Source organism: Toxotes jaculatrix, chromosome 3 (genome assembly GCF_017976425.1).
Source record: "Toxotes jaculatrix isolate fToxJac2 chromosome 3, fToxJac2.pri, whole genome shotgun sequence".
Taxonomy (NCBI): domain Eukaryota; kingdom Metazoa; phylum Chordata; class Actinopteri; family Toxotidae; genus Toxotes; species Toxotes jaculatrix.
The window spans coordinates 17,250,490-17,275,457 of record NC_054396.1 but is presented as its reverse complement, the minus strand read 5'-3'; the positions used below and the strand labels follow the sequence as shown (position 1 = coordinate 17,275,457).

The window sequence follows — 24,968 nt, the reverse complement described above, 5'->3', positions numbered from 1 at the left end:
CACATTCAAGGGAGATTCATGGCTGAGAGAAATCTCCAGGGAAAATATTGGAGCAATGTAGAATGTTTTTTTTTTTTTCTTCAGTAAAGTGTATTGCATGATGAATTGTTTCTTCATAACCACACAGGGCCAAAATGTAGTGAAATGACAGTGAAAGAATGACTACTTTACAATGTCATGTCACTGTAAATGCACTAATAACTGCCATAAACTAATCAACCTACATTTAAGGGATCTCTGATGTTAAATGTTTCTGTGTAATTAATCATCCTTTTTCAGTGTCATTGTAAATCAAACCAATTAATAATCAAATGTCGTTGCACAATCTGTAACAATGAATAATAATTTCTCCTGAAGAGACTGTTTAATTGCAAAAAAATACAAACTGAGACCAAGTCAAAGTCTAGAGGCAGACTGTAGGCAGACAGACACACTTTGATTTTGTGGTCTGACAGCAAGCAACGGATTGTTTGTCCAGATATTCACTCACCCACAGAAGAGGATTGTGGCTGCCTGCACAACCAGATATGAAAGTGCATTACTAAGCATGCATTAGATTATCAGTAACCTACGCTGAACGGGACTACAAACAAACAAACAAATAGATGGAAACATTATTTATGCCTCCCACATGCACTTGTGCATGAGTCAGCAGAAAATTCAGACCATATCAAACTGTGTCCAGAGGAAGACCAACTGTCTGCAGGTTAAACAGTAAAACAAGAGTCACAAGAGCGATTTCCACAGTATTGTTTACAGTGTTTCCTTGCATGAGTGATACATAATCAGCCTTAGATCAACTCAGCTGAATGACTCTTCTGCAGGTGCACAGACCACGCTGAACACAACTTGTGCCTTGCGAGGAGAACTACAAGAAACCGAAACTACTGTCTCACCAAGCCATGTGATGATCAGTGTTTTCACAATATGAAAGTAGTCCTACTCAGAACACGCTCGTCATTGTATAATTGCATTAAATTATAAATGACAGCCAGTTGCTGTTGCATAATTTCATTAATTTATACATGACAGCCAGTTGGTGTGGCAGTCAAAAACTAGATGGTCTATTTCTGTTGTGACAGACAACACAAAACAAGGACAATAAACTGGAGCCATTGTCCTGGCTAACGCCAGTACAGTCCTTCAGTACAGTAGGGCCTGTGCATGGTGACTTTGACAGTAAGGGCATCATGACCCAAAACTGGCTTCAACATCAATGGAGCAACACAGCAGCAGCGTGAAACCAGGATGTGGGGCCTTGTCCCTTACAGTAACTTATATAAATTTCAAAAGCACGAGCCTCTGTACATTCTTCTTTTTCTTAAAATTGCATAAAAATACAAAATAAATAAAAATGTGTGGATATTTAAAAAAAAATGTTAATGCAACCAATTTACTGTAACCCATCGAGAGGAGCCTGGCTCATCCGCGGAGGAGAAAGGCTATTAAGCAACCCTCCTCAAGAGGTCTGTGCCCAGAAGTCACCTTGGGAGGCCAAATTGACGGGATAAGTGATGGCGCAAACGGGTTGGAATTGGGAATCCGCCAGGAAGGCAGGATATATAGAGCCACATACAGCTGCATATCAAATGGGAAGCGGGACTTTGGTGGTGAGATGTAGGCCAAAAAGGACAATGACACCGTCCTGTTTTAAATCGCCATCCACCGTCTCCTGAACGCCCTTTCAGTTAATGGGCTTGCCGGGCTCTGGGATTGATCTCACTTGTGAGCTGGTGTGGTGGAGGAACATGGACTGCACTCAGTCTGCAGCTCTGCAGTGGGATACCATGTGTCCTTTCACTATCCGGATCTCGAAGCGCCTTTATGTGCCCCTGTCATGCTCCGAGGATTTCAACATTTTGCGTCAGAAAAACAAACAGTGGTTTCACGGGGACTGTGCTGAATCCATGCGCTATCGGATAGGCCTAGTGGCCAAACCCCCCCCTCTGTGTTCTAGCTTATGTAGGTCATCAATGACAACATAGAGACTGAGATAGGAAAGGAGGCATTTCGTGAGCATGTGGTTATTAATTATGCCTTTGCACCGAGGGCCCTTACCTTCTGTTGTCGCCTTGCCATATCTGTGGGCTGTTTTGCATTGAATGGGTAAGCGATGCATCGCATCACAAAAACATACAACTGCAGCTTCTTTTTACGCTCTTCTTCCTCCCTCTGCAGCTTCTCCAGGTCCTCTTTCTCCTCGCTGGCGGCTGACGGGCTCGGGCTGGTCGGACGGGCACTGCTGCGGCTGCTGCTGGGCGCTAGTCCACCCGAGCTCTCGCTGGTCCTACTTGGAGAGATGCGGGATCCGGCCTGGGGTGCCATCGCCTCTTTGCTTTCCTCCTCCACTATCCCATCAGATTCCTCCTCGCTGGACGACGGATCTAACATCTTGCTCTAGAGGTGATGCGTCCCTACAGATAACCTAACCTACTAAATTAGTTAATTTTTTTTTCTTGACGTCTCCCGATGATGGTTGTGCCGTTGTCTTATCCGTGCCTAGATATAATGTAGAATATGCCCGAAGTCAAGACAGGGATAGGCCCTGGTTGTACTCGCTGAGAGATGTCAGCAGTACGAGTGGTGCTGGAGGAGGTTTAGACTGCTTCACACTGAGCTTTCTCCGCCTGCGCCGAGCACTCGTCGGTGCTTACGTATTTTCTGTGTTTTATTGGCCAGTCACTGCTGCGGATGTGAGAGGGGGAGGTGAGAAGGGAGCAGAGGGGATGGGAGGGGGAGGGGGGTGTAGTGTACAGATGAGAGGAAGGAGAGAGAGAGCGGCTTTCTGTTTTTTTTTTCTTTTCCTTTTTTTTTATTTTTACTGTGTGTGTGTGTGTGTGTGTGTGTGTGTGTGTGTGTGTGTGTGTGTGTGTGTCTGGTGAAAGCGGGCGATGGCCTCTCCCTGCCTGCCAGGCCGGGACGCAGGCGCGGGGGAGCTGGCCGTGGTCCTGAACACAGGAGAGGAGCAGGGAGCGAAGGATGCGCGGCTCGTCCTTCAGGCTACTGTAGCTCATCATATCGTCCTGCAGTGGTACACCTAAGATGGCTGCCACAGGATTTCTCTGATATTGTCACTGAAATGGGGAACATTATTCAATTTATGGGCAAGTGCTCGGGATGGAGATTAGTAGGTGTAAAAAAACAACAACAACAACAACAAAAAAACAGAATGGCTCCTGAGCCCCCCCATGCTGTGTGTTGTTGAAGGGTGGGGTAGCCATAAAGACTCAGCTGCTCGTTTTCAGTCTCTAGGCTCGAGAAATTGATTGTTGCAGCATGTGCTGGTATCCCTTGTCAGGAAATTGGATCACGCTGCAGTCACCTGAGCTCTTCATCTACTACATAGATTTTTTTTTTCATTGAACAGAATGGAAATCTTCAGGTGTTCAACTCAATTTCAGACCACGTGAGGCCAAATGCAAATGTCCAACACACATCGTTGCTCTTTAATATAAATAGCATTTTAAAACAAAGACCTGTGGTTTGTGCAGTAACCCCTGACTTAATCTTTAATGAACTCAAATCAAATCAAATCCTTCCAGTGCAGCCTGCAAAACATGGGTTCCAACTCTACAGTACAACAAGTACAAGCAGACCATGTTTACATGACACATGGTTTGCTCTACTCATTTTTGCATTTGTTTGGGAGGACAGCAATGGGCAGAATTTTTATTCTACCACATTCTGCAATTTTCAGATCTTCTAAGATGTTTCCCTAGCATTAAAGTAAGTACTATTAATAATGTATTTTCCTTTAGCCTTAACAAGATCTAAAGTAAACCTCAGATAGCCAATTCACTCTTGGCCTGAATGAATGATGGCCTGAATGAATGATGGCAGAGATACACTACCACACACTTTCACTAATGCAGAAACACATGACTGAGGATTACAAGTATTATTATAAGGATACATGTATATGGATTTTCCTTAAGAAAAATCTTACCCCCACCACCCAGCGTTATTACTTACTTACTTTATCAGTTTTACAACCAAATGCTCAAAGTTCTGAGACACTATATTCGATGATAAGTTGATGATTACACAGTAACTCCCTCTGCTAATGAGTTGGGAAAAGTAAACATAATTTGCTGCTGCAGAAAAATTGTTATTATCTTCTTTCTTATCTTGGTTATTGTTCTCCAACCCTTCAGCTTTATCTCACAGCTCCTGTGGGTGTCTCCACCCCAGATTCAGAACCATTCCACTACTGCCACTTAACCTACTGATCTGTCTGTAATTATAGATAGGGGTGAGATTAATTAATCAATGATTGGCAGAGGTCCATCTCAAAAGTTTAACATAATCCGCAGCCTGTGTTTTCTGTAGTATATAGTCTTTTTCACAGAAGACATTTTGACACATCACAGCAGGAGAAGCACAAGAGGTTTGTCATATTGTCAATGTTAAATTCAGGAAGTAAAATAACAGGTAACATGTGCAAAGTCTAACTGTTTTGTTTTGTTTAAGTGTTGACCTCAGTCTCAGGAAGACTGCTGCAAATGGAAACAAAGCTACAAAGTCCACCAATGATTCAATCTTTAGACATGATGTCTTTTAAAATGTGTGCCATTCTGAAGGAAACCCTCTCAGCACTTTTACTTTCAGGTTGGGATTATATTCCCTGCAAAACTTGATATTATATTATTTTTATATTATATTTTCTTTTTACTCATTCCGCCCTTCTGACCCTGCATTGCGCTCCCCTCCCCCACTCCCAGATTTCTCACAGTACATCATACCCATGACAGTCTTTATACTGTGAGCTCAGCATGCACACAGAATGAGCAGGCCTGCACATTTCACCTCTGAGATTAAATTGAATCTGACAGTTGGACTGACTAGCTGCTACTCCAGATGTTCCTTATGCGTCTGACCAGCAAATTCCCTGCAGGTTACCATGCTTTCAAGGACTCCTCAGCTCCGATTTTGCTCTAAAGGCTCTCCTGTTGCCTTGACTTGACATTTAATAGTCATAGTCTGTGACAATTCTCAGTCATCTGGGTCATAGTTAGTCCAAAAATAGTTGAATTGAGGGAAATTGGACTTAGCTGTGAATAATATGAAGACGTTTGTGGGGTCGTTATCAAGGACATGGTTGTCACTTGGTTCATTAGTGCACCTGTAATCTCAGTCATTACAGCCGCTGGAGTAACCTGAAGCCAAGTGTAAACAACAGTCGTTGGAGTTTTTGGAGTCACATGAGACCTAGTGTGAATGGTTGTTAAATCTCCTGGGAGGATGAAAGGACACCGTTATAGGTAGGGGACAAGTGATGTCATAGACCTCTTCTGTTGAGGGAAGGTTTCTCTACTTTAAAGTACATGGCCTCCTTCACTTCTCTGTCAAACCACCTGCGCTCCCAATCCAAAATACGTATGTTGTTGACCTTGAAGGAGTATCCCTTATCCTTCAGATGTAGATAAACTGCTGCATGTGTTTTGTTCAGGGGTTTTTAGTTTCACCAGTATGTAGGTTTGTACCTCACACTAGATAGCTTTTCTTGTGTTTGGGTGTGCAGTCTTTCGGATCGACCAGCTTCTCTCTCAGAATGTTGCTGGGTTTGAAAAGACAGGGATGAGGTGCTTTACATAGGATACTATTCTTAATATTTATGCACTTAATAATCCTTCTTAAGTTTTGACTCGGAAGGCTTGCCCTCATGGATTCTCAGCATGAGGTTTGCCTGTGTTCCCCATAGTCCTCAGCTAGTTACATTCTCAACCGGCCACCGCCAGTTCCTGATGGGTGCGGCAGTTAGAAGACTGACACTCCTTGGCTCTCTGCGACTACACAATCCTGAGATCTCTAAGAGAAGTCTAGCACTAACCTCAGGAACAGAACTCTCCAAACCTTTTAAACATTAATAATTGACTGATGTTCTCTGAAGTGCTCCTCTACTTCAGCTAGAGTGTGTACACATTAAATGTTGATGTTCTTCAGAGTACTACAACACAAAGGCCAGTGTGGAGAAAATGACATGTTTTGTCATGCGACAGCAGCTGGAACTTTGTTTGTTTGTGTTTTAAGGAGAACATCTATTGCTTAATTTTGTGGTAAATTCCTATTGTTAGAATGATGTTCATGAAGTTTAGAAAACAATCTGACTACGCCTGCTCAGCAGCTGTTCCAGACCTTTTCATCGTGCCAAACAATCCTCATCAACATATGGAGTTCAGCCATTTAGGGTTGAATCAAAAGTAGCTGCAAATGAAGATGAAAGTCACGTGATATTTTTGAAAGCTCTAGAACAGCTGTTAAATGGGTCCTATAGGATGAGATTATTTTCTCAACTCCTGTTTCCAAGGTCAAGAATGAACTTTGATGGCCCTTCGTATTTAAGCGAACAGATATTTTGTCCAGTCGGGGGCAGGGAAAACAAGTTCTTAACATTTACATATTGCCATATTCAAAGCTGATATGGAAAACTTGTTAGCAAACCGTTTTCTGTTTGCACAAATGGCAAATAAGGAGGAACATTAGCATTACTCTGCAGTATTGTTTGTGATCACCAGGAAAATGTAAGTCTAATAGTTACTCACTTTCCTTTTACTTATGGTTTGGTCTCCTCCAACTCCTGAGGGAAATATCTGGCTCTTTGGCTTTTAATGCTCCACTAAGTTCACTAGCTAGCCTCTAATTTTGTCTCCTCTAAATTAAACAACAAAATGTGTTGTTCATGGGAAAGATCTTAGTTAAGGTGAAGGAAACATTGTGGTTTGGGTTAAAATGACTTTGACATCATGGTTACAATAATAAACATGTGGTTAAGCTTAGGGAAAGATCGTGGTCATGCTTTTAAAAAACAGAGTTGAACTGCTGCGGTTGGGAATTATGCTAATGAGAGTGAAGCGGACAGTAACGCTGTGGGCTGGAAAACCAAAACAATGGGCTGAAAGATGCTATAAACCTCTGCAGCGTTCAGGGGAACTGAAGGTTTGGACAATAAAAAAAAAATAATTAAAAAATTTAGTAAAAAGTCACACGATGTTCAGTTCCGTGACCACTTATAAGCAACTTTGTAAGCAATTAAACGTGTAAAATAAATTGGAAAAACGTAACAACAAAAAAGGGTATAGTATCAGTTCCCTGTTGAAGCATAGATTCAACCTGGAGAAAATAAAAGTGACTGCTTGTTAAGATATTCTACTACACTATATATGAGCAGCAGAGATGAGATGAATCATTTGAACTTCCCTTGACCCTACCCTAGATATTCATTATTAATTGCAGTCGTTCTCTATGGGGACCAGCCTGACTTTATCATCACACCTTATGCCACTCTGAGCGTCTTCTTAACAGTCTCTTTTTCATTCATTCTGTCCCCTAGTGGTTTTTATATTGAAACGTTTAAAGCACACACCACAGAGCAATTGAAAAGTAGTAAGAATACAAGAGCAGTGGTCAAAGGAAAATGCAAAATCATAATAACCGCACAAATAGAACCAACAAATGCACACTAGAATCGTGTTTTGTGCTTTAATGTGTGCATGTTCCTGCATGAGTCTTTTGTACACTGTCGTGTGGTTGCCTTTGGAGAGTTGACACAGACGGTATGTGTAAAGCACACAGTGACACACCAGACAGTGTGGCACAGCTGAAACATCACAGAATAACGGCATGATAATATATTCATGACTACCCTCCCTCACAAGTCCTTCCTGCCTTTCTATGTATATACAGAACATGTTTATTTTATTCCATATACATTCTAAAGGAGTGACAGAGTGTAAGTGTGAGAGGCAGGAAATGTGTGATTATTTCTGCAGCGACAGATTAAACCTGTGCGCCTCAGTTTGTATCATTCAGATTCTTTCCACATTGGCTTGGTGTTTAGTCACCAGCCATAAGCTCTAAGTTCAACGGCATTTTAAAAACAGTTTAAAGAAGTGTTTGTCAGAAGGAAAGTGATGCATACACACACACAGACACACACACACACGCAGAGGCTCAGAGCTTCTCTGGAGTTAGCCGAGGAGCTCTTTGAAATATTTAAATGCTTGAAGCGTTTTTAATGTGAGATTGATGGAATAGGGTCAGTGTCAGCACTGCCGTTACTATAGTCGTCTCAGAGAGGGCTTCACTCCCAGCAAATACTGTATGATGACGCCCGACATTTTCACCAGGAATGTGTTTACATCCTGACTGGCATTTTAAGCCGTGTTGTAACAGTTGGGGTTTTTTTTTTTCTATGTGAAATTGGTACAAAGAAATCAAAGATAAGTAGTAATTGGCTTTTAAGAGAAAGGAGAATTCTGTTTTGAAGAAATTACCAATCTGTATAAATCCTTTTACATAACACAGTCTCCCCTGTTTTTTTCCCTACTGGTAAAAAATAGAAAATATATTTATAACGTTTTCTATGCTCCATTGTTGACATTAATCTTGCAGTAAATTTGAGGTGGCATCCCTGCAGGTCCAAAGGAACACATTTTGTTTTTTTTGGTTCATCTGTTTCAGATTTCTCTTGAAGTCCCTTTATGTAGAAATGCATTGTTTCTTATAATTTATTTTCTCAGGATATAAAACCTTCTCACCTTTATAGATTACTTGCACAGTTTAAGGTTCCTTTGCATAATTTCTGGTTAGACCGGAAAGATCTGTTTTTTAAATAAACATATGTTGTGTCCACTCGGGCTTAATTGTGATTTCAACTGGGTGCGTATCTCTGCATGTTTCAGAATAGCTGTGGGCCAGAGGCGGTCGTCTGCGAGAAAATGATAAAACCTGTATTAACTAATGGGGGACAGTATGTGTCTTTAGTGTGCACTGTATGTGTTTTTGCTTAGTGACAGGTGGAGGCCTCATCAAAACCACCCGATTTATGCTTGTCTCTTCCTCCCACAGTTTTCAGGGTAGCGAGGGGAGATGATGCCAGAAAAAGAGTCATTAATAATGCAGCGAGAGGCTGGAGCCTCACCACTTTAACATGACGAAAAAACCCCACAGCTGTTGGACCAGCACAGGCTTCACTTCAGCTGGAGTGTAAGATCTCTGCGATCAGTGGGCACAACAGTCGATGAGTTGCTGGGTATTTAGCTTGTCGTAGATACAGCAGACACATTCGTCAACTGGATTTTGCAGAGAGAAGAAAGATCAAATGCAGTGAGAAAGTAAGAAGAGCTCATCACTGCAGCGTCACAGATTTTCTTCACAGTCAGCATGGATAAGTACTGCCCTCTGTTGGCTGCATAATCAAAGAGCACTTAAAGTAATTGTTTTGCTGTGTTTAAATAACCAAGGCCACAAACAAAGAGAGTGTTTGGCTACATCGCTAAAAGGATCACACCCTAATTTGGAGGCAGATGGGAAAAACTACACTTGTCTTTTAGATTAATCATCACTTTTATTTGACTTTATTTTATAAAAGTGACAGAATAATCATACATCAAGAACTGTCAAGGAAGTCCAGCACATGGCCATGACCTGTTAGGGGCTTGGGGTAAGACCCTTCTGACCCATTCAGTGTGTGGATGCAGGGCATCAGCTATGATGAAATCCTGTTTCTCTTCCAGCAGAAACATGAACTCAGTTTTTAGAGACTCAGCAATCCCTGGCCTCATGTTAATTCAAATAAATATATTTCAATGACTTCCAGCAGTGTGGTTATAAGAAATTTAGAAAAACAGAAAACAAAGAGCAGCACTGACATTGGCATTAGTTGAGGTTATGTAATTTAGTTCAGGGCAACCAGCACTCCTCGCCTGATGCTTAATTATTTGTGTACTCTGTATCATCTGTGGTACTAAGATGGTAAAGCTCTTTGAGCTAGAATTTGGTCCACGGTCCTTCTACAAGCCACCAAATTACCTATTTTAACATCTGCTTTGATACAGTTTCTCTAGCAAGTTTTTAGATAAGCAGATTACGTAAACCCACTGACATACACTGAACTATGAGCTTTTGGGTCCTCACAAGGTCTGGGGGCCCAAGAGCAGTAGTCTGCCTTGTCCTCGACTTATACAAGGCTGGATTACCAGCTTTGCATAAGCCCACTTTGTCTGAAATCACTCATTCTCTGGTCCCTGTATAACACACACTCAATAGTTTACTCACTTGTAAGCAGTAAATTAGTGAGACTAATTATCGTCATTTTGCATAGTCACTAACAGGTGTGCAGTCACTCATCTGTAATTTTCACATCTGTAAAATGCAGAGCATTGCATTGTGGGATTGCTGGCAGAAAGCAGCTTACATATCATGGCCACTATGATGTGTGTCTAAAATCACCTCCCTATTTACAATATACTGCACATTATTTACTGTCCACTATTTTATGAGGGTGTATCTGTCCTGAGGAGCAGTACTAGACAGAAATTAAGTACATTTATTCAAAGTCTGTATTTTACTACTTGTTCTATGTTTGAGTAGACCTATATCAACTTTATACTACTCTATTACATTTCCAAGGGACGTACCATACTTTTTGCTTCACTAGCTGTTGAACAGCTGTAGTCTGTGGTTACTTTTCAAATTCAAAAGATTCAAAAGATTTTTCACACATGACATTTGTATGTAAAATCTTCTTCCACCTTTGATGAGGAGTGTTGTTGTTGTTTTCAAATGGGAACACAAAGACTGATAAGTGCTGATGCAACACTGAGATAAATCAACAGAATATTCTCCTTGAGCTCAGAGGATTCACAGACAACGTATATTACATGTGGTTAATGTTTGATGTGCTTGTCAGCGCCTGGCTTTTACAAAATGGCTTATAAAGTACTCCTCATGACCTCCGTCTTTACTTTTCTGCACTGGGTATATATCACTTTCAGAAGTTATTTCAAGAAGAGACTAAATGCCTTGTTAAATCTAGCGTTTTGCTGCCATTCCAAAACTTTTCACTGCATATGAACTAGAAAGCAGCCAGTGATCCTCTGGCACAGGCTTCTTCTGGCTGTTTCTCAGTGCAGATTGAAAACAAAATGTGATCGGTCATTTTGTCATTAACAATAAAAACAGGCCTGAGGGAATTGGGCGATCACAGTCACTCTCTCTTTCTTTTTTTTAATGAATTTCTCAGGACAGATTACTAATGAGTCACTTGTTTTTCATTTGTTTAATTCTAAACTGACTGCTACCCATGTTGTTTTATTATTTTCAAGATAGCCCATTTACCCCTGTAATAATTTCAGTAAGTTATGAGGTGTATTAAAATATTTCCAGCTTGTAGTCTAGTCAAATTTACAACACCTTGAAGTTAAAGTCTCTCTCATAGCCATGTGGATCAATAATGTTTCTTAGGTACCTACTGCTGACTTTTTTTTTTTTTCAAACTATAAAAACAGATAAGATGTTGTAACCGTAAACATGTCTACAGCCAGTGAATTCTTCTCTGGCTGAACAGAGCATGCCTGAGATACTTGTCTGAATTTATTATTAGAGGGATACAGAGGGATGTAGGAACCCCTCTGTCCAAAAAGGCCAATTTCTATCTTCCATCCCTGAGCACAGTGTGAAGATAAATTATTTTTCTGCTGCACAAAATCTGACCCATCTGTGATATCGCCTGATATATCTCATAGCTAAAAGCCAAGTTGCAGTGCACCACATTATTACAATGTGTAAAACCCCAAATTCAACCTTGTGAAAGAATAAATGTGTAATATAGATTTGTTACCAAAAGAGGTCAGCAGACTCGTTTTTATTACGGTGTATTAAGCCTAATCATCAATGGATCATTAGAAAATAAAATGGACTTAAAGAATCCATCGCTGATTACAGTCCAAGTTCATATGTAATCTACGATGTTTTCTTTTATTCTATTTCATTGCACTGAGCAGCAGATATATTTTTAAATCAATCAATAGTTTAAATCAATCAAAGCTAGTGTCACAACTACTACGCAGTTTTGAAATCTTATAATAATATTTACAGCTGGCCCACTAAGTAACTTGCTTAACCATAGATTTTTTTAAATATTATTTTTATTACAGCATGTGCAAACCTTTGAACGCTCATTAAAGATACTCACAAAATGTAATCTGTTGTCTGATCAATACAAAAACAATTGAGGGAGTTAGAATCAATACATTCATCAGATCTCAGTATGATTCTGCAATACCTTTCAGTTTTATTTGTGTCTGTTTATATTGATGCAGCTGCATTCGAGCCACAGTCTAAACCACTTTGTGCAGGTCTTTAAGCAAACAGAGAGTTATGAATTTTACAGCTGGTTGTCTGAACCTATATCCAGTGATAAGGCAAGAAGTCATCATAGTGCTGCACATGTGAGGCTGCGCCAACTAAACCAGTGGTTTTAGAAACATATTAAGTTGAAAGCACTAAAGAAGGTTATTATACTGTCGAAGAGAGTCTTTTTTTTTCTCGTACAGGGGCACAAGAACATTTTGAAATATGCTTTAGTTACCATGACAACATAGGTTTTGGCAAGGAAATGGTTTGCTTAGATGTATTTTCAAATAAATTCAATTAATTACCTTACATTATCATAGACCCACAAAAGACACAGACCCACAAAACATTTTATGAACTCCTTAATTCAAAAGATTCATTCTTGCCAAAAAAAAACTTTCTGATCTTTCTCACTTTCCTGCATTCTTGCAGCAAACCAAATCATTAGCAGTCAAAAACAACCATCATTAGTTCCTCATATTTCTGTGATTATGATGACAAGTATGCCCACAATAAAATGTCTCTATACACAGAATGTGATCAGCCTTTAATGGCAACAGCACACGTAATACACGTAAGTTCAAAGGTTTGTGGTATTTGGTTCAAATCTGTGCAGCCGCCGCTGGGAAAACTTCTGGGAAATAATTAACATGAAGAAAATTTAGTCCCCAAAAATTCCCATTTGTTTCATGTTTCCAGTTATTCAGAAAAATATATTTTGATACCAATGTTGTCATTGCCTTACAATAGCAATTGTATGGGCAGAGAATCAATCTGCTATTCAGTGTGACACAATTATAAATCATGTAGTGTAGATTTTTAGTTGATTCAGGTATTTACAGCTTATCAAAGTGTAAATAGATGTGGAGTTAGAGAGGATCACAGACTCCTCCTTGGGGAAGATATCTCCTGTCAGCCCTCCCCTCTGCTGGAAGAGTCACTGTCTTCTTTTTCCTGTCTACATCAGTGGCATTTCAACCTGGTGACAAAAGCCATCGACACTGTGTGGAGTTGGACTCGAGCTCTGTGATTTTTAAATGTGTATGGTTATATTTGCTCCGGTAAGTTTTATTTCTCTAGTCTGCTCATTTATTTATTTACTTAGTTATGCTGGTTTTAATGGATCCCGCTTAATTTCCCTTGTAATGCATATTCCATTGTATGAATAACAATATCAAGTGTGATCTTGATGGTGTATTTAATTCATTTAGTTATTTTATGATTTGCTGAATGAAAAATAACGGTGAAATGTCTGGTTCAGCCGTCAGTGCAATTTGTCCATTCAACATGTGGCACATGTTTAAAAGTATAGGAAAGCTGTTCTCAGCAGCGGACACAAAGTAAATATCTCATTCTTAAAATTAATATTCTGTAAGTGAGCAATATTCTGATTTTATGGTATAAGAACTATAAAAACAAAAAGATTAAGAGACTTCACAGTTGTGCATTATATCTACAAACTCAATCACACTGTACTGCTGTGCCCACCCTCCAGTGCACAGTAAGCAGCTCTGTTAGTTGTCTTCCGACTTTTAAATTATTCAGGTTTTATTTTCAAACCAATTATAAATCTTAATAATCTGTCCTGTAATTTATTGATGTGTATTCATTATGCAGGAAGCCACTCACAGAACTGATACCGGATTAAGCAAACGAATGAATTAATAGCTGATGGTGATCCTTTGATGACTATCTTTTTTCTTTTCTTTGTCTTTTCTTTCTTTTTTTTGTTTTCTCAGATTTTTGCCATCTGTGCTTTTGCAACATGTGGAGGATACTATGGTCATCTCCAGGTTAAAGTGGACTGTGCTGACAGGAGGCAGAATAACCTCAGCATCAACATCGATTTTGGTTATCCTTTCAGGTAAAGATGTCGCTTTCTTTGACATAAAATTCACCTCGTTTCAAATTTCCAACGCCTGAAACAGCAAATTCAGTAAAAACTGCAACAATATTTATTAATTTCTCTCATTGTTTTAACTTTTACCCTTTGATCTCATAAAATAATTACCCTGTATTGAATATATAATACATAAAGAATACAGAACAAACATTAATCATTAAATTGTTCTATGATTTTGCATAACGGTTTAATTTTTGGCACTTACCTGGCAAGTAACCTTTATACATGTTTTGATTCACATATAATTTTAAATTACTAACAAGGAGTGCATATTTTACCAGACACCCAAAACTATGCTTTCAACCTAACCAGAAATGTCCCCAGTAATCAGCTGTGCGAATTTCAGGGAAGTGGTCAGGAGAAAAAGAAAAAAAAAAGATTTGAAAACTGCACAGTTCTGGTCCATCATGTTGTCGGGCTCAGCAGAGAGGAGCTGTTCTCTCTTGAAGCTCACCCAATTTAAGATCAGGAAGCTGGACAAGCTGAGTAGGAAAGATCCCACAGTATAAAATGTTTCTCTGCATCATTAGATGAAACTGTACTTGGAGTCCTTCCAGGCAAGACTTAACCCCAGGTGGTCTCTTGTGATGTTACAGCAATTTATCACTACATCTTCCTTTACAGCATGTACCTGCACCTTGCTGTAACTGCCTGGAGATGCACCGATAAGCTCATGAGCAACAGAAAATGCCATCTAGTTCAGCAAATAAAAGGTGTTCATGAGTCCACAACAGTAAAATATAAACACACATGAACAATGATCAAAGCTTTTTTACTCTTGTTCCACAATCTTTAGAGAACCAGCTAAAATTTCATACATTTTATACCACTTCATTGGATGTAAGGACTAGATTTTACATAAATAGACTGAATGGTATTTTGGTTTGTCCAAATGAAATGGGTCACGATCACCATTTCATTTGCAGGATCAGTGCTATGCTGTGGATGTGGATGTGGTTGGAGGTTGTGAACTTATTGTGGTGCAGCAGTGCAGCAGCGTGATCGACCGCCCCCATACTCCATGCTTCAGAGTCAGTGTGAGCGATGGCCAAGTGTCTAATTAACAGTTCAGCTGGCTTGACATTCGTGTTTGTTTGTTGGTTCAGTGGAGACCACTCTATACAAGTGTAAATGTAATCCAGATTGTCTCCAACACAATCTGGATCACATTGCCATCACCAAGTCTTATAATTAAATAGGATTTAAAAGGTCAGTCGGCCTATGTACAGCTTCATGCTACAATGTTTTTTGTTATTAAACATACAGATAATCTAAAGGCGGCAGATGGTTGTGATGAGAAAATGTAAATGACCTAATTAATTTTTACTATTTTATACTCTTTCAAAAATCATAAATTGTCCAAAAAAAGAGGAAATTATCTAACACTGAAACAAAATATAAAAAAATGTACTCTGCATTTGATAATTATTATATATCAAATAATATATTATTTGATATACTCTGCATTTGATAATTATGATTAATCTTCAGTGTATATATGATGAAAGGGGCTAATGTTCACCAAAATAGATTTGGCCTTGGTCTTCTCATAGTCTCAAGTGATTTGAAAACTTTCCACAGTCCAGACGTTGTTACAGTATTCTTCCTTTTATCGCATAGAAAAGTCAAGTTGCAGAACTGTTTGTCTTCTTTCACTGGCAGCTTCTTCTTGAGCCTCGTAGAATCTGTCCCTTTGTATGCCACAACAAATTCACACAGCTCTCATGGGAAAGTTACATTCTTTCTTCTGGACTTCTCAGTTGTTTTTAGCTTGAACTGTCTTTTTTTTTAGCCACAGAGCTTGCTAATGAAAGTGCTCTCAAAGTGCCTGTGAACAATGGGCGGCTAAAGTGACATGTTTCCAGCAGAGTGAATCTCCTCACATGTCAGTTTTATTACAACCTGTTAAAACCTTCTCTTTCTGCCTTGCAGATTACAGCAAGTGCATTTCAAGGCTCCCTTGTGCGAGGCGAAAAGAGAAGAGATTCTTTTCCTGGACGGCGACTCTTCTTCAGCTGCTCAGTTTTTCGTGACTGTGGGTGTCTTTGCTTTCCTGTACTCTCTGCTGGCAACCGTTGTCTATGTCTTCTACCAGAACAAGTACCTGAAGAACAACAGAGGCCCACTTGTGGTCAGTGCATTTGTACCTCTTCCTCTGATGTCCTAGTTTTAATTAGGTACAATAAAGTGTGGGAATGTTGTGTTTATATGACTTGAAACAAATGAAATTGACTGTGACTGACTCTTTTATGTCTCTTTTCTATTCTTCTGTGCTGAGCAGGATTTTGTTGTTACAGTCATCTTCTCACTCATGTGGCTGGTAAGCAGTTGTTGTTGGGCCAAAACCCTTTCTGACATCAAGACGGCCACAAACCCAACACAGGTGCTTTTGCTCATCTCAGCATGCAGAGCTCAGGAAAACAAATGCACAGCTACCCAGGAGCCTCTCTGGTCCCGTCTTAATACATCTGTGGTAGGTATTTGGTCAACAAATGACGCACTGAAACAAAAAGCTAGATAAAACAAACCATTTACTCACATCCATCTTCTGTCTCCAGGTTTTTGGTTTTGTTAACGTAGTCCTCTGGGTTGGAAATATTTGGTTTGTCTTCAAAGAGACAGGCTGGTACAAGACAGGTCAGAGATATCCAACCAGGAGTGCTTCTGGAAAACGTTCCAGTGAAATGCGGCAGCGGCTCTACAGCGAGAGCAGCTTCGACCAGCCAGAGGAGAGTTTTGGTCCACAACCCTCCAGACAAGACAGTTTCAATCAGTCAAAGGGGGATTTTAGTCAGCAGGTCCACAGACAAGCTAGCCTCAACCAGTCACAAGTAAGCTTTAGCTTACCACAGACATATCTGGGTAAACCGGTAATTTATGACAGGGAGAACAAGGTGGCTTCTCAAGGGCCGATGATATTTATCAATGAGATGTGATTTTGACTTGGTGCTGTACACAGTGAACACAATAAAAACATGTTATTGTCATAATAACATTAGCTGAATACGCAGTCAAATGAAAACAGATGGTATCTATTTGGCATATATAGTGTTCATAATGTTATGTGGTTTTTTTTTTTTGTTTGCTTTTTGTTTATTCCTTCTGGATAAAGTGATGTACTTGGAGTTGAGGGCTCCCCCTGATGATGCAAGGTGTGCTACTGTATAAAATGAAGAAATTTAAAGTGATACAGATCATCACTTCAGGCTCTGAGAATATTTGCACCAACCTTTTGCCATCAGACATGATTTCCAAGCCATTGATGACAACACAATGTTAATAATCAAGAAAGAAAAGAAGAAAGAGGTTGTTGTTGTTTTTTTTCTTAACATTAAGTTTGTCAGCAGGCTGAGTACAATTTATTTTACACAATATTTTCCCCTATAAATGAAAAACTTTTGATTTTTATGAAGAAGCCTTACATATTTTGGTCTGTACTTTATGTAGTGTATGCAGTATAAGTGTAGAAATATATCTTAAAATGTTCAAGAGTTCTCTCTATAAATATTAATGTTTGATTGTATCTTTCATTCCCTTTGACATTATTGATGGATTTCCTGATATTATAATCAATGTGCTTGTGTAATCAGTGTCTTTGTTTGTCTGTTCATTTCAAAATCTACATTGAATCCAAATGGAAGGTGGCTGCTGTTTCAGTAGAATTTTAAATATGTTTAAAACATTTTTTAAATTATTTTGCATGTAAATACATGCACACATATAAATACATACATACGTATAATCACATTTTTACTGTACTTGTGTCAAAGCTGAAAAATTCCCTTGTGAGAGAATATTTTCCATACTGAACCACCTGAGATGCATAATTTGGATGTGGAATTTGCTGAAGCACTCTGCATTTAATCCATCTCACCCTTATACTTCTCTTGCCATAGACCTCTGCAATATACTGATCATTAAAGCTATAATTTCACAAGGGAATGTGTTCTCTATATAATTCATAAAATGCAGTTCAGAATGAGCACAGTGACTTGAGGGTGTGTGTTACCAGCTGATAAGGACACTGAATGCGTAAGTTCATTTCAGGTTTTGAATTCAGTTTCTTGATTTTACTTGTGACGCGTGTCTCAAGTGTTGCTTTGCAAACTTTTTCCAATGATACGCTGGTTTTTCCAGTAACTGATATCAAAGCAAGCATATCTGCTATGGAGCTCGTTACCATGGTTTTTCTCATGTGGCGAGAGCTGGGAGAGTGTCCTCATTTACATGGGAGAAGAAACAGAGCAAAGGAGACAGAGAATGAGGAAATACTGAAAAAGATGTGTAGGAAATCTGTTTAGGGAATCACTAATGAATATCAACTGTTACGGAGATACCAGTGCAGACATTAAAGCATGTTTCACACTGTGTATCAGGATTATCTCAGCTGCAAAGGCCAAAGGGATAATCTCTCAGGGTATCGGTTTCATCCTGTCTAAGACAATGAATGTAATACTAATACCTAAAACCTCTTACAGCGTCTGAAGACTTTGTAATCTATTTATGACAGTACGCTGAGTTTGTGTACGTGGGTTAATCAGTAAACGAAAGTCAGAAGCATTAACATAAAATTCACAATACATGAACTGAAGGTGTTGATCATTTAGCAGTGGTTCATAGAAGAGGCCATTTGAAAAAAAATAATTACTTCCATTAGGTAATGTCTTAACATTAAAAATCAGCCAGTTTGACTATTGCAGACAAAGTACATGTTTCATTTAATAAAAACTGTGTTCATAACCCTTAACAGTAATAACAGTCAATAAACCTGTTCAGTATTCATTTAAAGTTACACTCCACCAAGTGAACACATGAGTTTATTCATCATGAGGAGTATGAGGAGTCCAAGGATGTCAGTGTGATGTTGACAGAGGGTGCCAGCCCTCAGAAGCAAAGTATTTGTTTTCAAGACTCAGTTGCGAGCAAGTTGTTTTTGTACTTAGCCAGAACCTCACTGTTTTGCTCTAGTATCTGAGTAGCAAAAATAGCATGGCAACACACAAATGTGAATGACACCTACTGAATGTTTGTCTGTCCTCTGTCTCTCTTTCTCTTCCTGAGGTATAGATTTGCCATTTTCCACAAAGCCCTGGTGGTTATTGGTAGTGCTTATTGTCTCATAATACCCCAACAACAACAATATTGATAATAATACCAAAAATATCTCTTCAGTAAAGCTTATCATGGAACCTTATCCAGTGTATGTTAGAGCCAGCAAAACTGTTGCCCTCTTCCAGGCTTCCTCACAGTGAACATTAGCCTGGAAATATATTCAGTGCACACCAAGTTTGTTATTAAGACCTCTGTATGCAGCTCCTCCTATCTGATCCGAGCAATTAGAACAAAGAGAGACGACTTTCGTCTCTGCCGGCCCCCTGACAGAGAGACTAAGCACATGCAGGTGTCCAGAGCAGGCTCTTTGAAGAAAATTACAGTGTGTGTGTCCACAGCATGACAATTAGGGTTAGGTTATCAGCAGGAAATAAAGGGTTACATCATGGGATAGATGGCCTATCGGGTATGGAAGAAGGGTGTATTTATATATAATTAATCCCCTCTGAGCTGTAACATGTTATAGAATGGTGTGTAAAATTTATCGTTTGTTATGTCCCTGTTCCCTGCAGAACATAAATGTGCTGTGACTTTTCTTTACTAATGGAGCTGTATGTGGAACCTATTGGACACATTTTTCACTTCTTCATAAACACCTGCAGGGGGCATCATCCACCTGTCTCATTTACTGAAAGCTGTACAACAGAGGATCATGCTGTTTTAAAAAATTTTTAATGTCTAACCCCATTTGCTTTACTTTTCACATGTGCAACAGTTTATACCACTTGAACAGGAATTATGTGTAATTTTCCATTTTCAAAGTGTTTGCTTACATTTGTGCATTGTCTGAAACAACACGGTATGGGCATGCTGAGCTGCAGCTATAATGCCAGGGTAATCTGTGATGGCTTTGGCCTCAAGGGGGCGGTATAACATCACACCAAATGTAGCATACATTTGGTCCACAGCAGCGGTTCTCAACCTGGGGCAGGGGGGGTGGCACTTTGTTCAGATACCAAGCTTTCATACAAACTAGTGATCGTGATAGTGAGATGACAAACTCCAGGTTTGTCATCTCACTATCTCATTTTCATAATCACAGGAATTCACTGTTGTTTAAAACTTTCATTCGTGTTGCCAGCGTTTCTTGTAAAACCAGTGCTGTAAATCTAACAGAAATAATTGGTTGAGCAGCAGTTCCTTGAATGCCACCTGCTCTTACTGGCCACTTTAGAGGATTCACACAGGATTACAATGAGGGATTATAGCGTGATGACATATCCACGTCTGCTCAATAGTGGATCATTGACAGACATACTGTGACTTGACAGCTTTAGGTATTTACATGAAGGACCATTCTCTGCTGCTTAAGAGGGTCATGATGAGAATGTCACAAACAGGTGACTCTTAACAGTTCACATTTTTAGATTTTTATTCATAGGAAAATAAATAACTTGCTTAAGTTGGCTGGTAATAAGCTTTGTGTTGTGTGCCTCAAATATATGAACCTTTACTTTTGATTTAAACATTATGGTTCGGTGCATAGCAGACTGAAATGAACACAACAGTAGGTTTCTTTTCATGCATGCATTTATTATCTACTCCATCCTATAGTTTTTTTTTCTTTTTCATTAAATACATAAAAATATGCTCCCCACATAATTACATGAAAATACCCCATGTGTGATTACACATTCATCACAGCAGAAAGTGCTGTCACATTTCAGCAGGTTCACAGTTTGACTTGAGAGCTGATGTGTTTTGAGTGTCATCACAGGCTGTACAGTGAGTCATAGTTCACTCACACTCACTCACACACTCCTGTGCTCTTGAGCGCACACACACACAAATGCTGTACAAGCCAACCTCCACAGAAAATACATTTCCTTGTACTTGTTAGTTTATACATATTGACAGATGAAATAGAATTCGTATGTTTGATCCAGAGTCCCTTGTTCATATGCGTAAATCCATTTGGCAAAAGTTCAAGACTTTTTTTTACGTGGGATCTTTTAAAATCAGTAAGGAAAATGTCCACAGATTTGAGGATGCCATCATGATTAAGACACAGAGGACACCTCTGTCTTGCTTGTGGAAACTGAAGTCTCATCCTCCACCATGCCGCCCATTCCAATAGAGCTCAGCATGCAGTTACGGAACTGAAAAGGAGAACAAAGACCGCAAATTCAGAAACTACGTATGCACACAGTTCAGGATTGAATAAAGGAGAAAATAGGAAGCACAAAATATATTGAACCAACCTGTTTGTTCATCAGCACATAGATCACAGGGTTATACAAGGCTGAGCTCTTTGCAAAGAAGGCAGGGATGGCTGCAGTCAGGGCAGAGAAGGCAGCTCCCTTGTTCAGGAAAATCCAGCCGGCAAAAGTGGCATATGGTGTCCAAGCTACCAGGAAGCCAATGACCATCAGGACGCACATACGTGTGACTTCTTTCTCAGCTTTCTGAGTGGAGGCTGAGTCCTGCTGCTGGGCTGCAGCCTAAAGAGTTTGGGCAAGTAAAAGGATAATCAGTTTCTCGTAAATTTATAAATAAATTCTACTATAAATGTGTCACACAGATAGATACACAAGGCTGAGAACATGCTTGTAGATTTCACTTACAGCTTTGACCGTCAGCACAAGGCTTCCGTAAGTGAAGAAGATGAGGAAGACAGGAACGAAGAAGTGGACGACAAACATGTAGATGACAAATGATTCATTGTTGTAGCCTGGGGCCAGAGTGTAGTAGTCAGGCCCGCAAGAGCACTGCATGCCCTCAGGAAGGTACCTGTGTGAGATTGAAGAAAAGACTTAAAACAACCTTTTTGGCTCTTCATCTACAGAATCTAGGGCCGTTCTGACCAAAATACTTACACTGTCTTAAAGTTGAAAAGTGTGTTCTGGTCTATAAGTACATAAACCTTACCTAACTTGTTTTGCAATACAAAGTCCTATTACTCTAAAAGATTGAAAAATAAGTGTGAGCATCACCTGGACCAGCCAAACAGTGGGGGAGCGGCACATGCAATGGCCATGATCCAGGTGAAAAGGACTCCAGCTCCTGCGTGAGTTCCAGTGAACTTGAAGCTTCCCATGGGTTTGCAGACAACAATGTATCTCTCAACAGCCAGGACGACCAGAGACCAGAGAGCAACTTCACCTGTAGAGAGAAAAGGTAAGAGAAGTTATTGATTTATATTCTACACATGGCAACAAAATAGGAAGCATAACAGCTACTATAATCCCTCAAAAGCCTTGTGCTTCTTCTTTCTTACCTCCCAGTGTGGCCATGAATCCCTCAAGAGCGCAAGCGGTGGCTCCAAGAACAAAGTAGCCATTAACAGCAGAGGTGATGGTGATGGTGAATCCAAAGCTGCACATGATGAGTCCAGCCACAGCCAGGTTGACCAGGATGTAGTTGAGAGGTTGGCGGAGTTTCTTGTTCTGAGCCGTTACCAGCAACGTCAGACCATTGATGGGAGTTCCAGTGCAGATCAGGAAAAACATGTAGAAAGCTAGAAGCTTGAACATGATGGGATCCGCCAGATAATACTGTTGGTATTCAAAAGGACTTCTAACAATCCCAGACCTGTTGGACATGGGGATGTAGAAGTTCTTGCCTTCTGTGCCATTGGGCTCGAATCCTCCTTCCCAAGCCATCTTCACTTGTCTAGTTTGCCGGAGCTTCTATCGATGGGGAGTGCCAACAGTGTGTAGTGCTGTGCGCAGTGTTGTAAGCCAACCCTACACAGACAGCTTATGCATTCCTTGAGTCTTGTTTTATACCTTCCTGAGGTTATCCTCAAATTGGCAAAATTAGATTACAAGGGGATTGTGAGGAAGTGGACAGCTCAAGTCCAATTGATAATTGACTTTGAGAAAGCATTGAAGGACTGTGACCTCAGGGTCACATGTTTCAAAACCATCCTCACTGTTTTAGACCTACATTTGAAACAATAAAGACAGGTCATTAAACTTATTTCCTTATCTTTGTGTTGTATGGTGAGCAGATGCTGCATTTTAATGTGTGCCACATTCTAATGTTTGGATGACTTATTCTCAGTTTATTAAATGTTCATATATGTAGAAACTTTGAAATTATCTCTCTGGTCAAAGCAATTTTGTGTCAAAGTTTTAAATAGATGGAGCTTTTTGGAGTAAGAACTGAAATTTATTCCAATTTCCATTTAAGATTGTACTTATTACATTAAAACTACTAAGCCACTAAAAACATTTTTAAAGTAGTGATGATTATCTAGAAATGTATGTATAGACTTTCGCACTTGTATAGTATGTATTGCACTTTCGTGACTTGTATGCAGTGGGTACAGTAGTAGAGGCTTTGTTCAGCTAACGCACACCCACACCCTGCTAAGAAGCCTCTCGCTGCTTCCCTCCTCTGACCACAGCCTGCCTTCTAGCTTACTGATAAACTGTATTCTGCGATGGTCGTTTTGATTTGTATTTTCCACCGACAATCAAAATGCATATTCAGACCAACACTGGAGATCAGGACAGTCTGCTGGGATACCGTGACAAATGCTTGTAAGTCCCGTTTCCTGACATGTGAGACTACAATTAAGAAAACAGACGGAGAAACGCGTCTGTGTCTGTGAGTGTGTGTTTACCCTGAGTCTCGTCAGCAGGATTTACCTCTCTGTTGAGGTGACTCCGTATCTGTTTGGAGAGGGCGAAGAGTCGTTTTTAAACGGCCACTCAGCTGTGTATACATATATGTATATGCTTACTTTTATGTGACCGATCGGTGGAGTTTGTTTAACTGTTGTGGAACTTTATTTTGGAGGGTGGCGGATTTCCAATACATTAGTTCCATACGGAATACGGTTTTCGGCTGGCAGGTAAATGGGGTGCAGCCTGACACTTGAAGCTTTTTAACCTTGTGTTAATCGACAGTCTCCTCTGTCAATACTGCACAGCGTGGCTGAGCATGTGCAAAACATTAGATATATATAACAGCAAAATGTACTTAAAATATCAGACTGAAAGCTCTGAAAATTCTCCCCTTTTAGAGTTTTACAGTGTTAAATACAGTGGTGGGAAGAATATTTAGCCAAATATTTGATGTACTTGTACTTTACTTGAGTAGCTCTATATCCATCTGCTATTTTACATCCTACTTCTGCTCCTCTACCATTTAGAAGCAAATATTGTACTTTTTACTCCACTACAGTTATTTTATAACTGCAGATACAGAAATACAAAATCTAATCACCAAATAACTAAGAGTTTATTGTCATAGCTTACAGTAAGATAATACTTTATTGAGCCCTGGGAAATTCACAAGCTACCCAGCAGTATATAGTGTAATTGAAATTAGTTTCACCTTTATATTTTGATGCATCAATAATTCTAATGCAATAATACTGTATAGATTATTCTGAAATGTGCCATTCTGTGTAATGAGTGTTTTTTTTCCTCTGGTATTTTAAGTGTATTTTAAGTATATTTTGATTGGACTTTTACTTAACAATAGAAACAGAATATTTCTACACTGTGATATTGCTGCTTTTAGTTCAGTAAAAGATCAAAGTACTTCTTTCCCCCACTGGTTAACGATATAGTATAACTGCATCACTGATGCATGTGTAAGCATCATTTTAATTAACCATTGTAATACTGTTGGATACAACAGCCCATTATATTTGATAAATTTACGTTTTTGGTTGACCTACATTTAAATTTAATCTAAAAAGTAACTGAAGTCGTCAGACAAATGTAGTGGAGTAAAAAGTATAAAGAAGCTAAAAATAGAAATACTCAAGTGACATACATGTATACACATACATACATGAGAGTTATACTAGTGTAAATGTACGTAGTTGTCTTCTGGCATGGGGATGTAGCCCTCAGAATAT

The 24,968-nt window shown here is 39.5% G+C and overlaps 3 protein-coding genes across 3 annotated transcripts in view; 1 reads left to right on the top strand and 2 right to left on the bottom strand.

The window, feature by feature from the left end:
- cadpsb (Ca2+-dependent activator protein for secretion b) overlaps window positions 1-2,480 on the bottom strand; it is a 65,468-nt gene extending 62,988 nt beyond the window's left edge. Inside the window, exon 1 of the mRNA XM_041034178.1 lies at window positions 2,059-2,480. Coding sequence (XP_040890112.1) covers window positions 2,059-2,391 — 333 coding nt within the window. The 5' untranslated portion in view covers window positions 2,392-2,480. The remainder of the gene's footprint in view (window positions 1-2,058) is intronic.
- A 10,692-nt stretch (window positions 2,481-13,172) lies between these two features.
- On the top strand, window positions 13,173-16,974 carry LOC121179437 (synaptoporin). Its single transcript, XM_041034301.1, has 5 exons — window positions 13,173-13,196; window positions 13,875-13,999; window positions 15,971-16,169; window positions 16,320-16,511; window positions 16,597-16,974. Exons 1-5 carry the CDS (start codon window positions 13,173-13,175, stop codon window positions 16,972-16,974), a joined length of 918 nt encoding a protein of 305 aa, XP_040890235.1.
- A 4,176-nt stretch (window positions 16,975-21,150) lies between these two features.
- LOC121178767 (green-sensitive opsin-like) lies at window positions 21,151-22,752 on the bottom strand. Its single transcript, XM_041033095.1, has 5 exons — window positions 22,368-22,752; window positions 22,084-22,252; window positions 21,715-21,880; window positions 21,352-21,591; window positions 21,151-21,249 (listed from the first exon to the last, which is right to left on the bottom strand). Exons 1-5 carry the CDS (start codon window positions 22,750-22,752, stop codon window positions 21,151-21,153), a joined length of 1,059 nt encoding a protein of 352 aa, XP_040889029.1.
- Between the last annotated feature and the right edge of the window lie 2,216 nt (window positions 22,753-24,968).

Excerpts from the sequence above, each read along its gene's own strand:
- LOC121179437 (XM_041034301.1), top strand. The coding sequence starts at position 13,173 with ATGTGTATGGTTATATTTGCTCCG. Across the intron at positions 14,000-15,970 it reads GATTTTGGTTATCCTTTCAG|ATTACAGCAAGTGCATTTCA; the intron begins GTAAAGATGTCG and ends TCTGCCTTGCAG. Across the intron at positions 16,512-16,596 it reads CCCGTCTTAATACATCTGTG|GTTTTTGGTTTTGTTAACGT; the intron begins GTAGGTATTTGG and ends TTCTGTCTCCAG.
- LOC121178767 (XM_041033095.1), bottom strand. The coding sequence starts at position 22,752 with ATGGCTTGGGAAGGAGGATTCGAGCCCAATGGCACAGAAGGCAAGAAC. Across the intron at positions 21,881-22,083 it reads CCACTGTTTGGCTGGTCCAG|GTACCTTCCTGAGGGCATGC; the intron begins GTGATGCTCACA and ends AATCTCACACAG. Across the intron at positions 21,592-21,714 it reads TTGTGCTGACGGTCAAAGCT|GCTGCAGCCCAGCAGCAGGA; the intron begins GTAAGTGAAATC and ends CAAACTCTTTAG.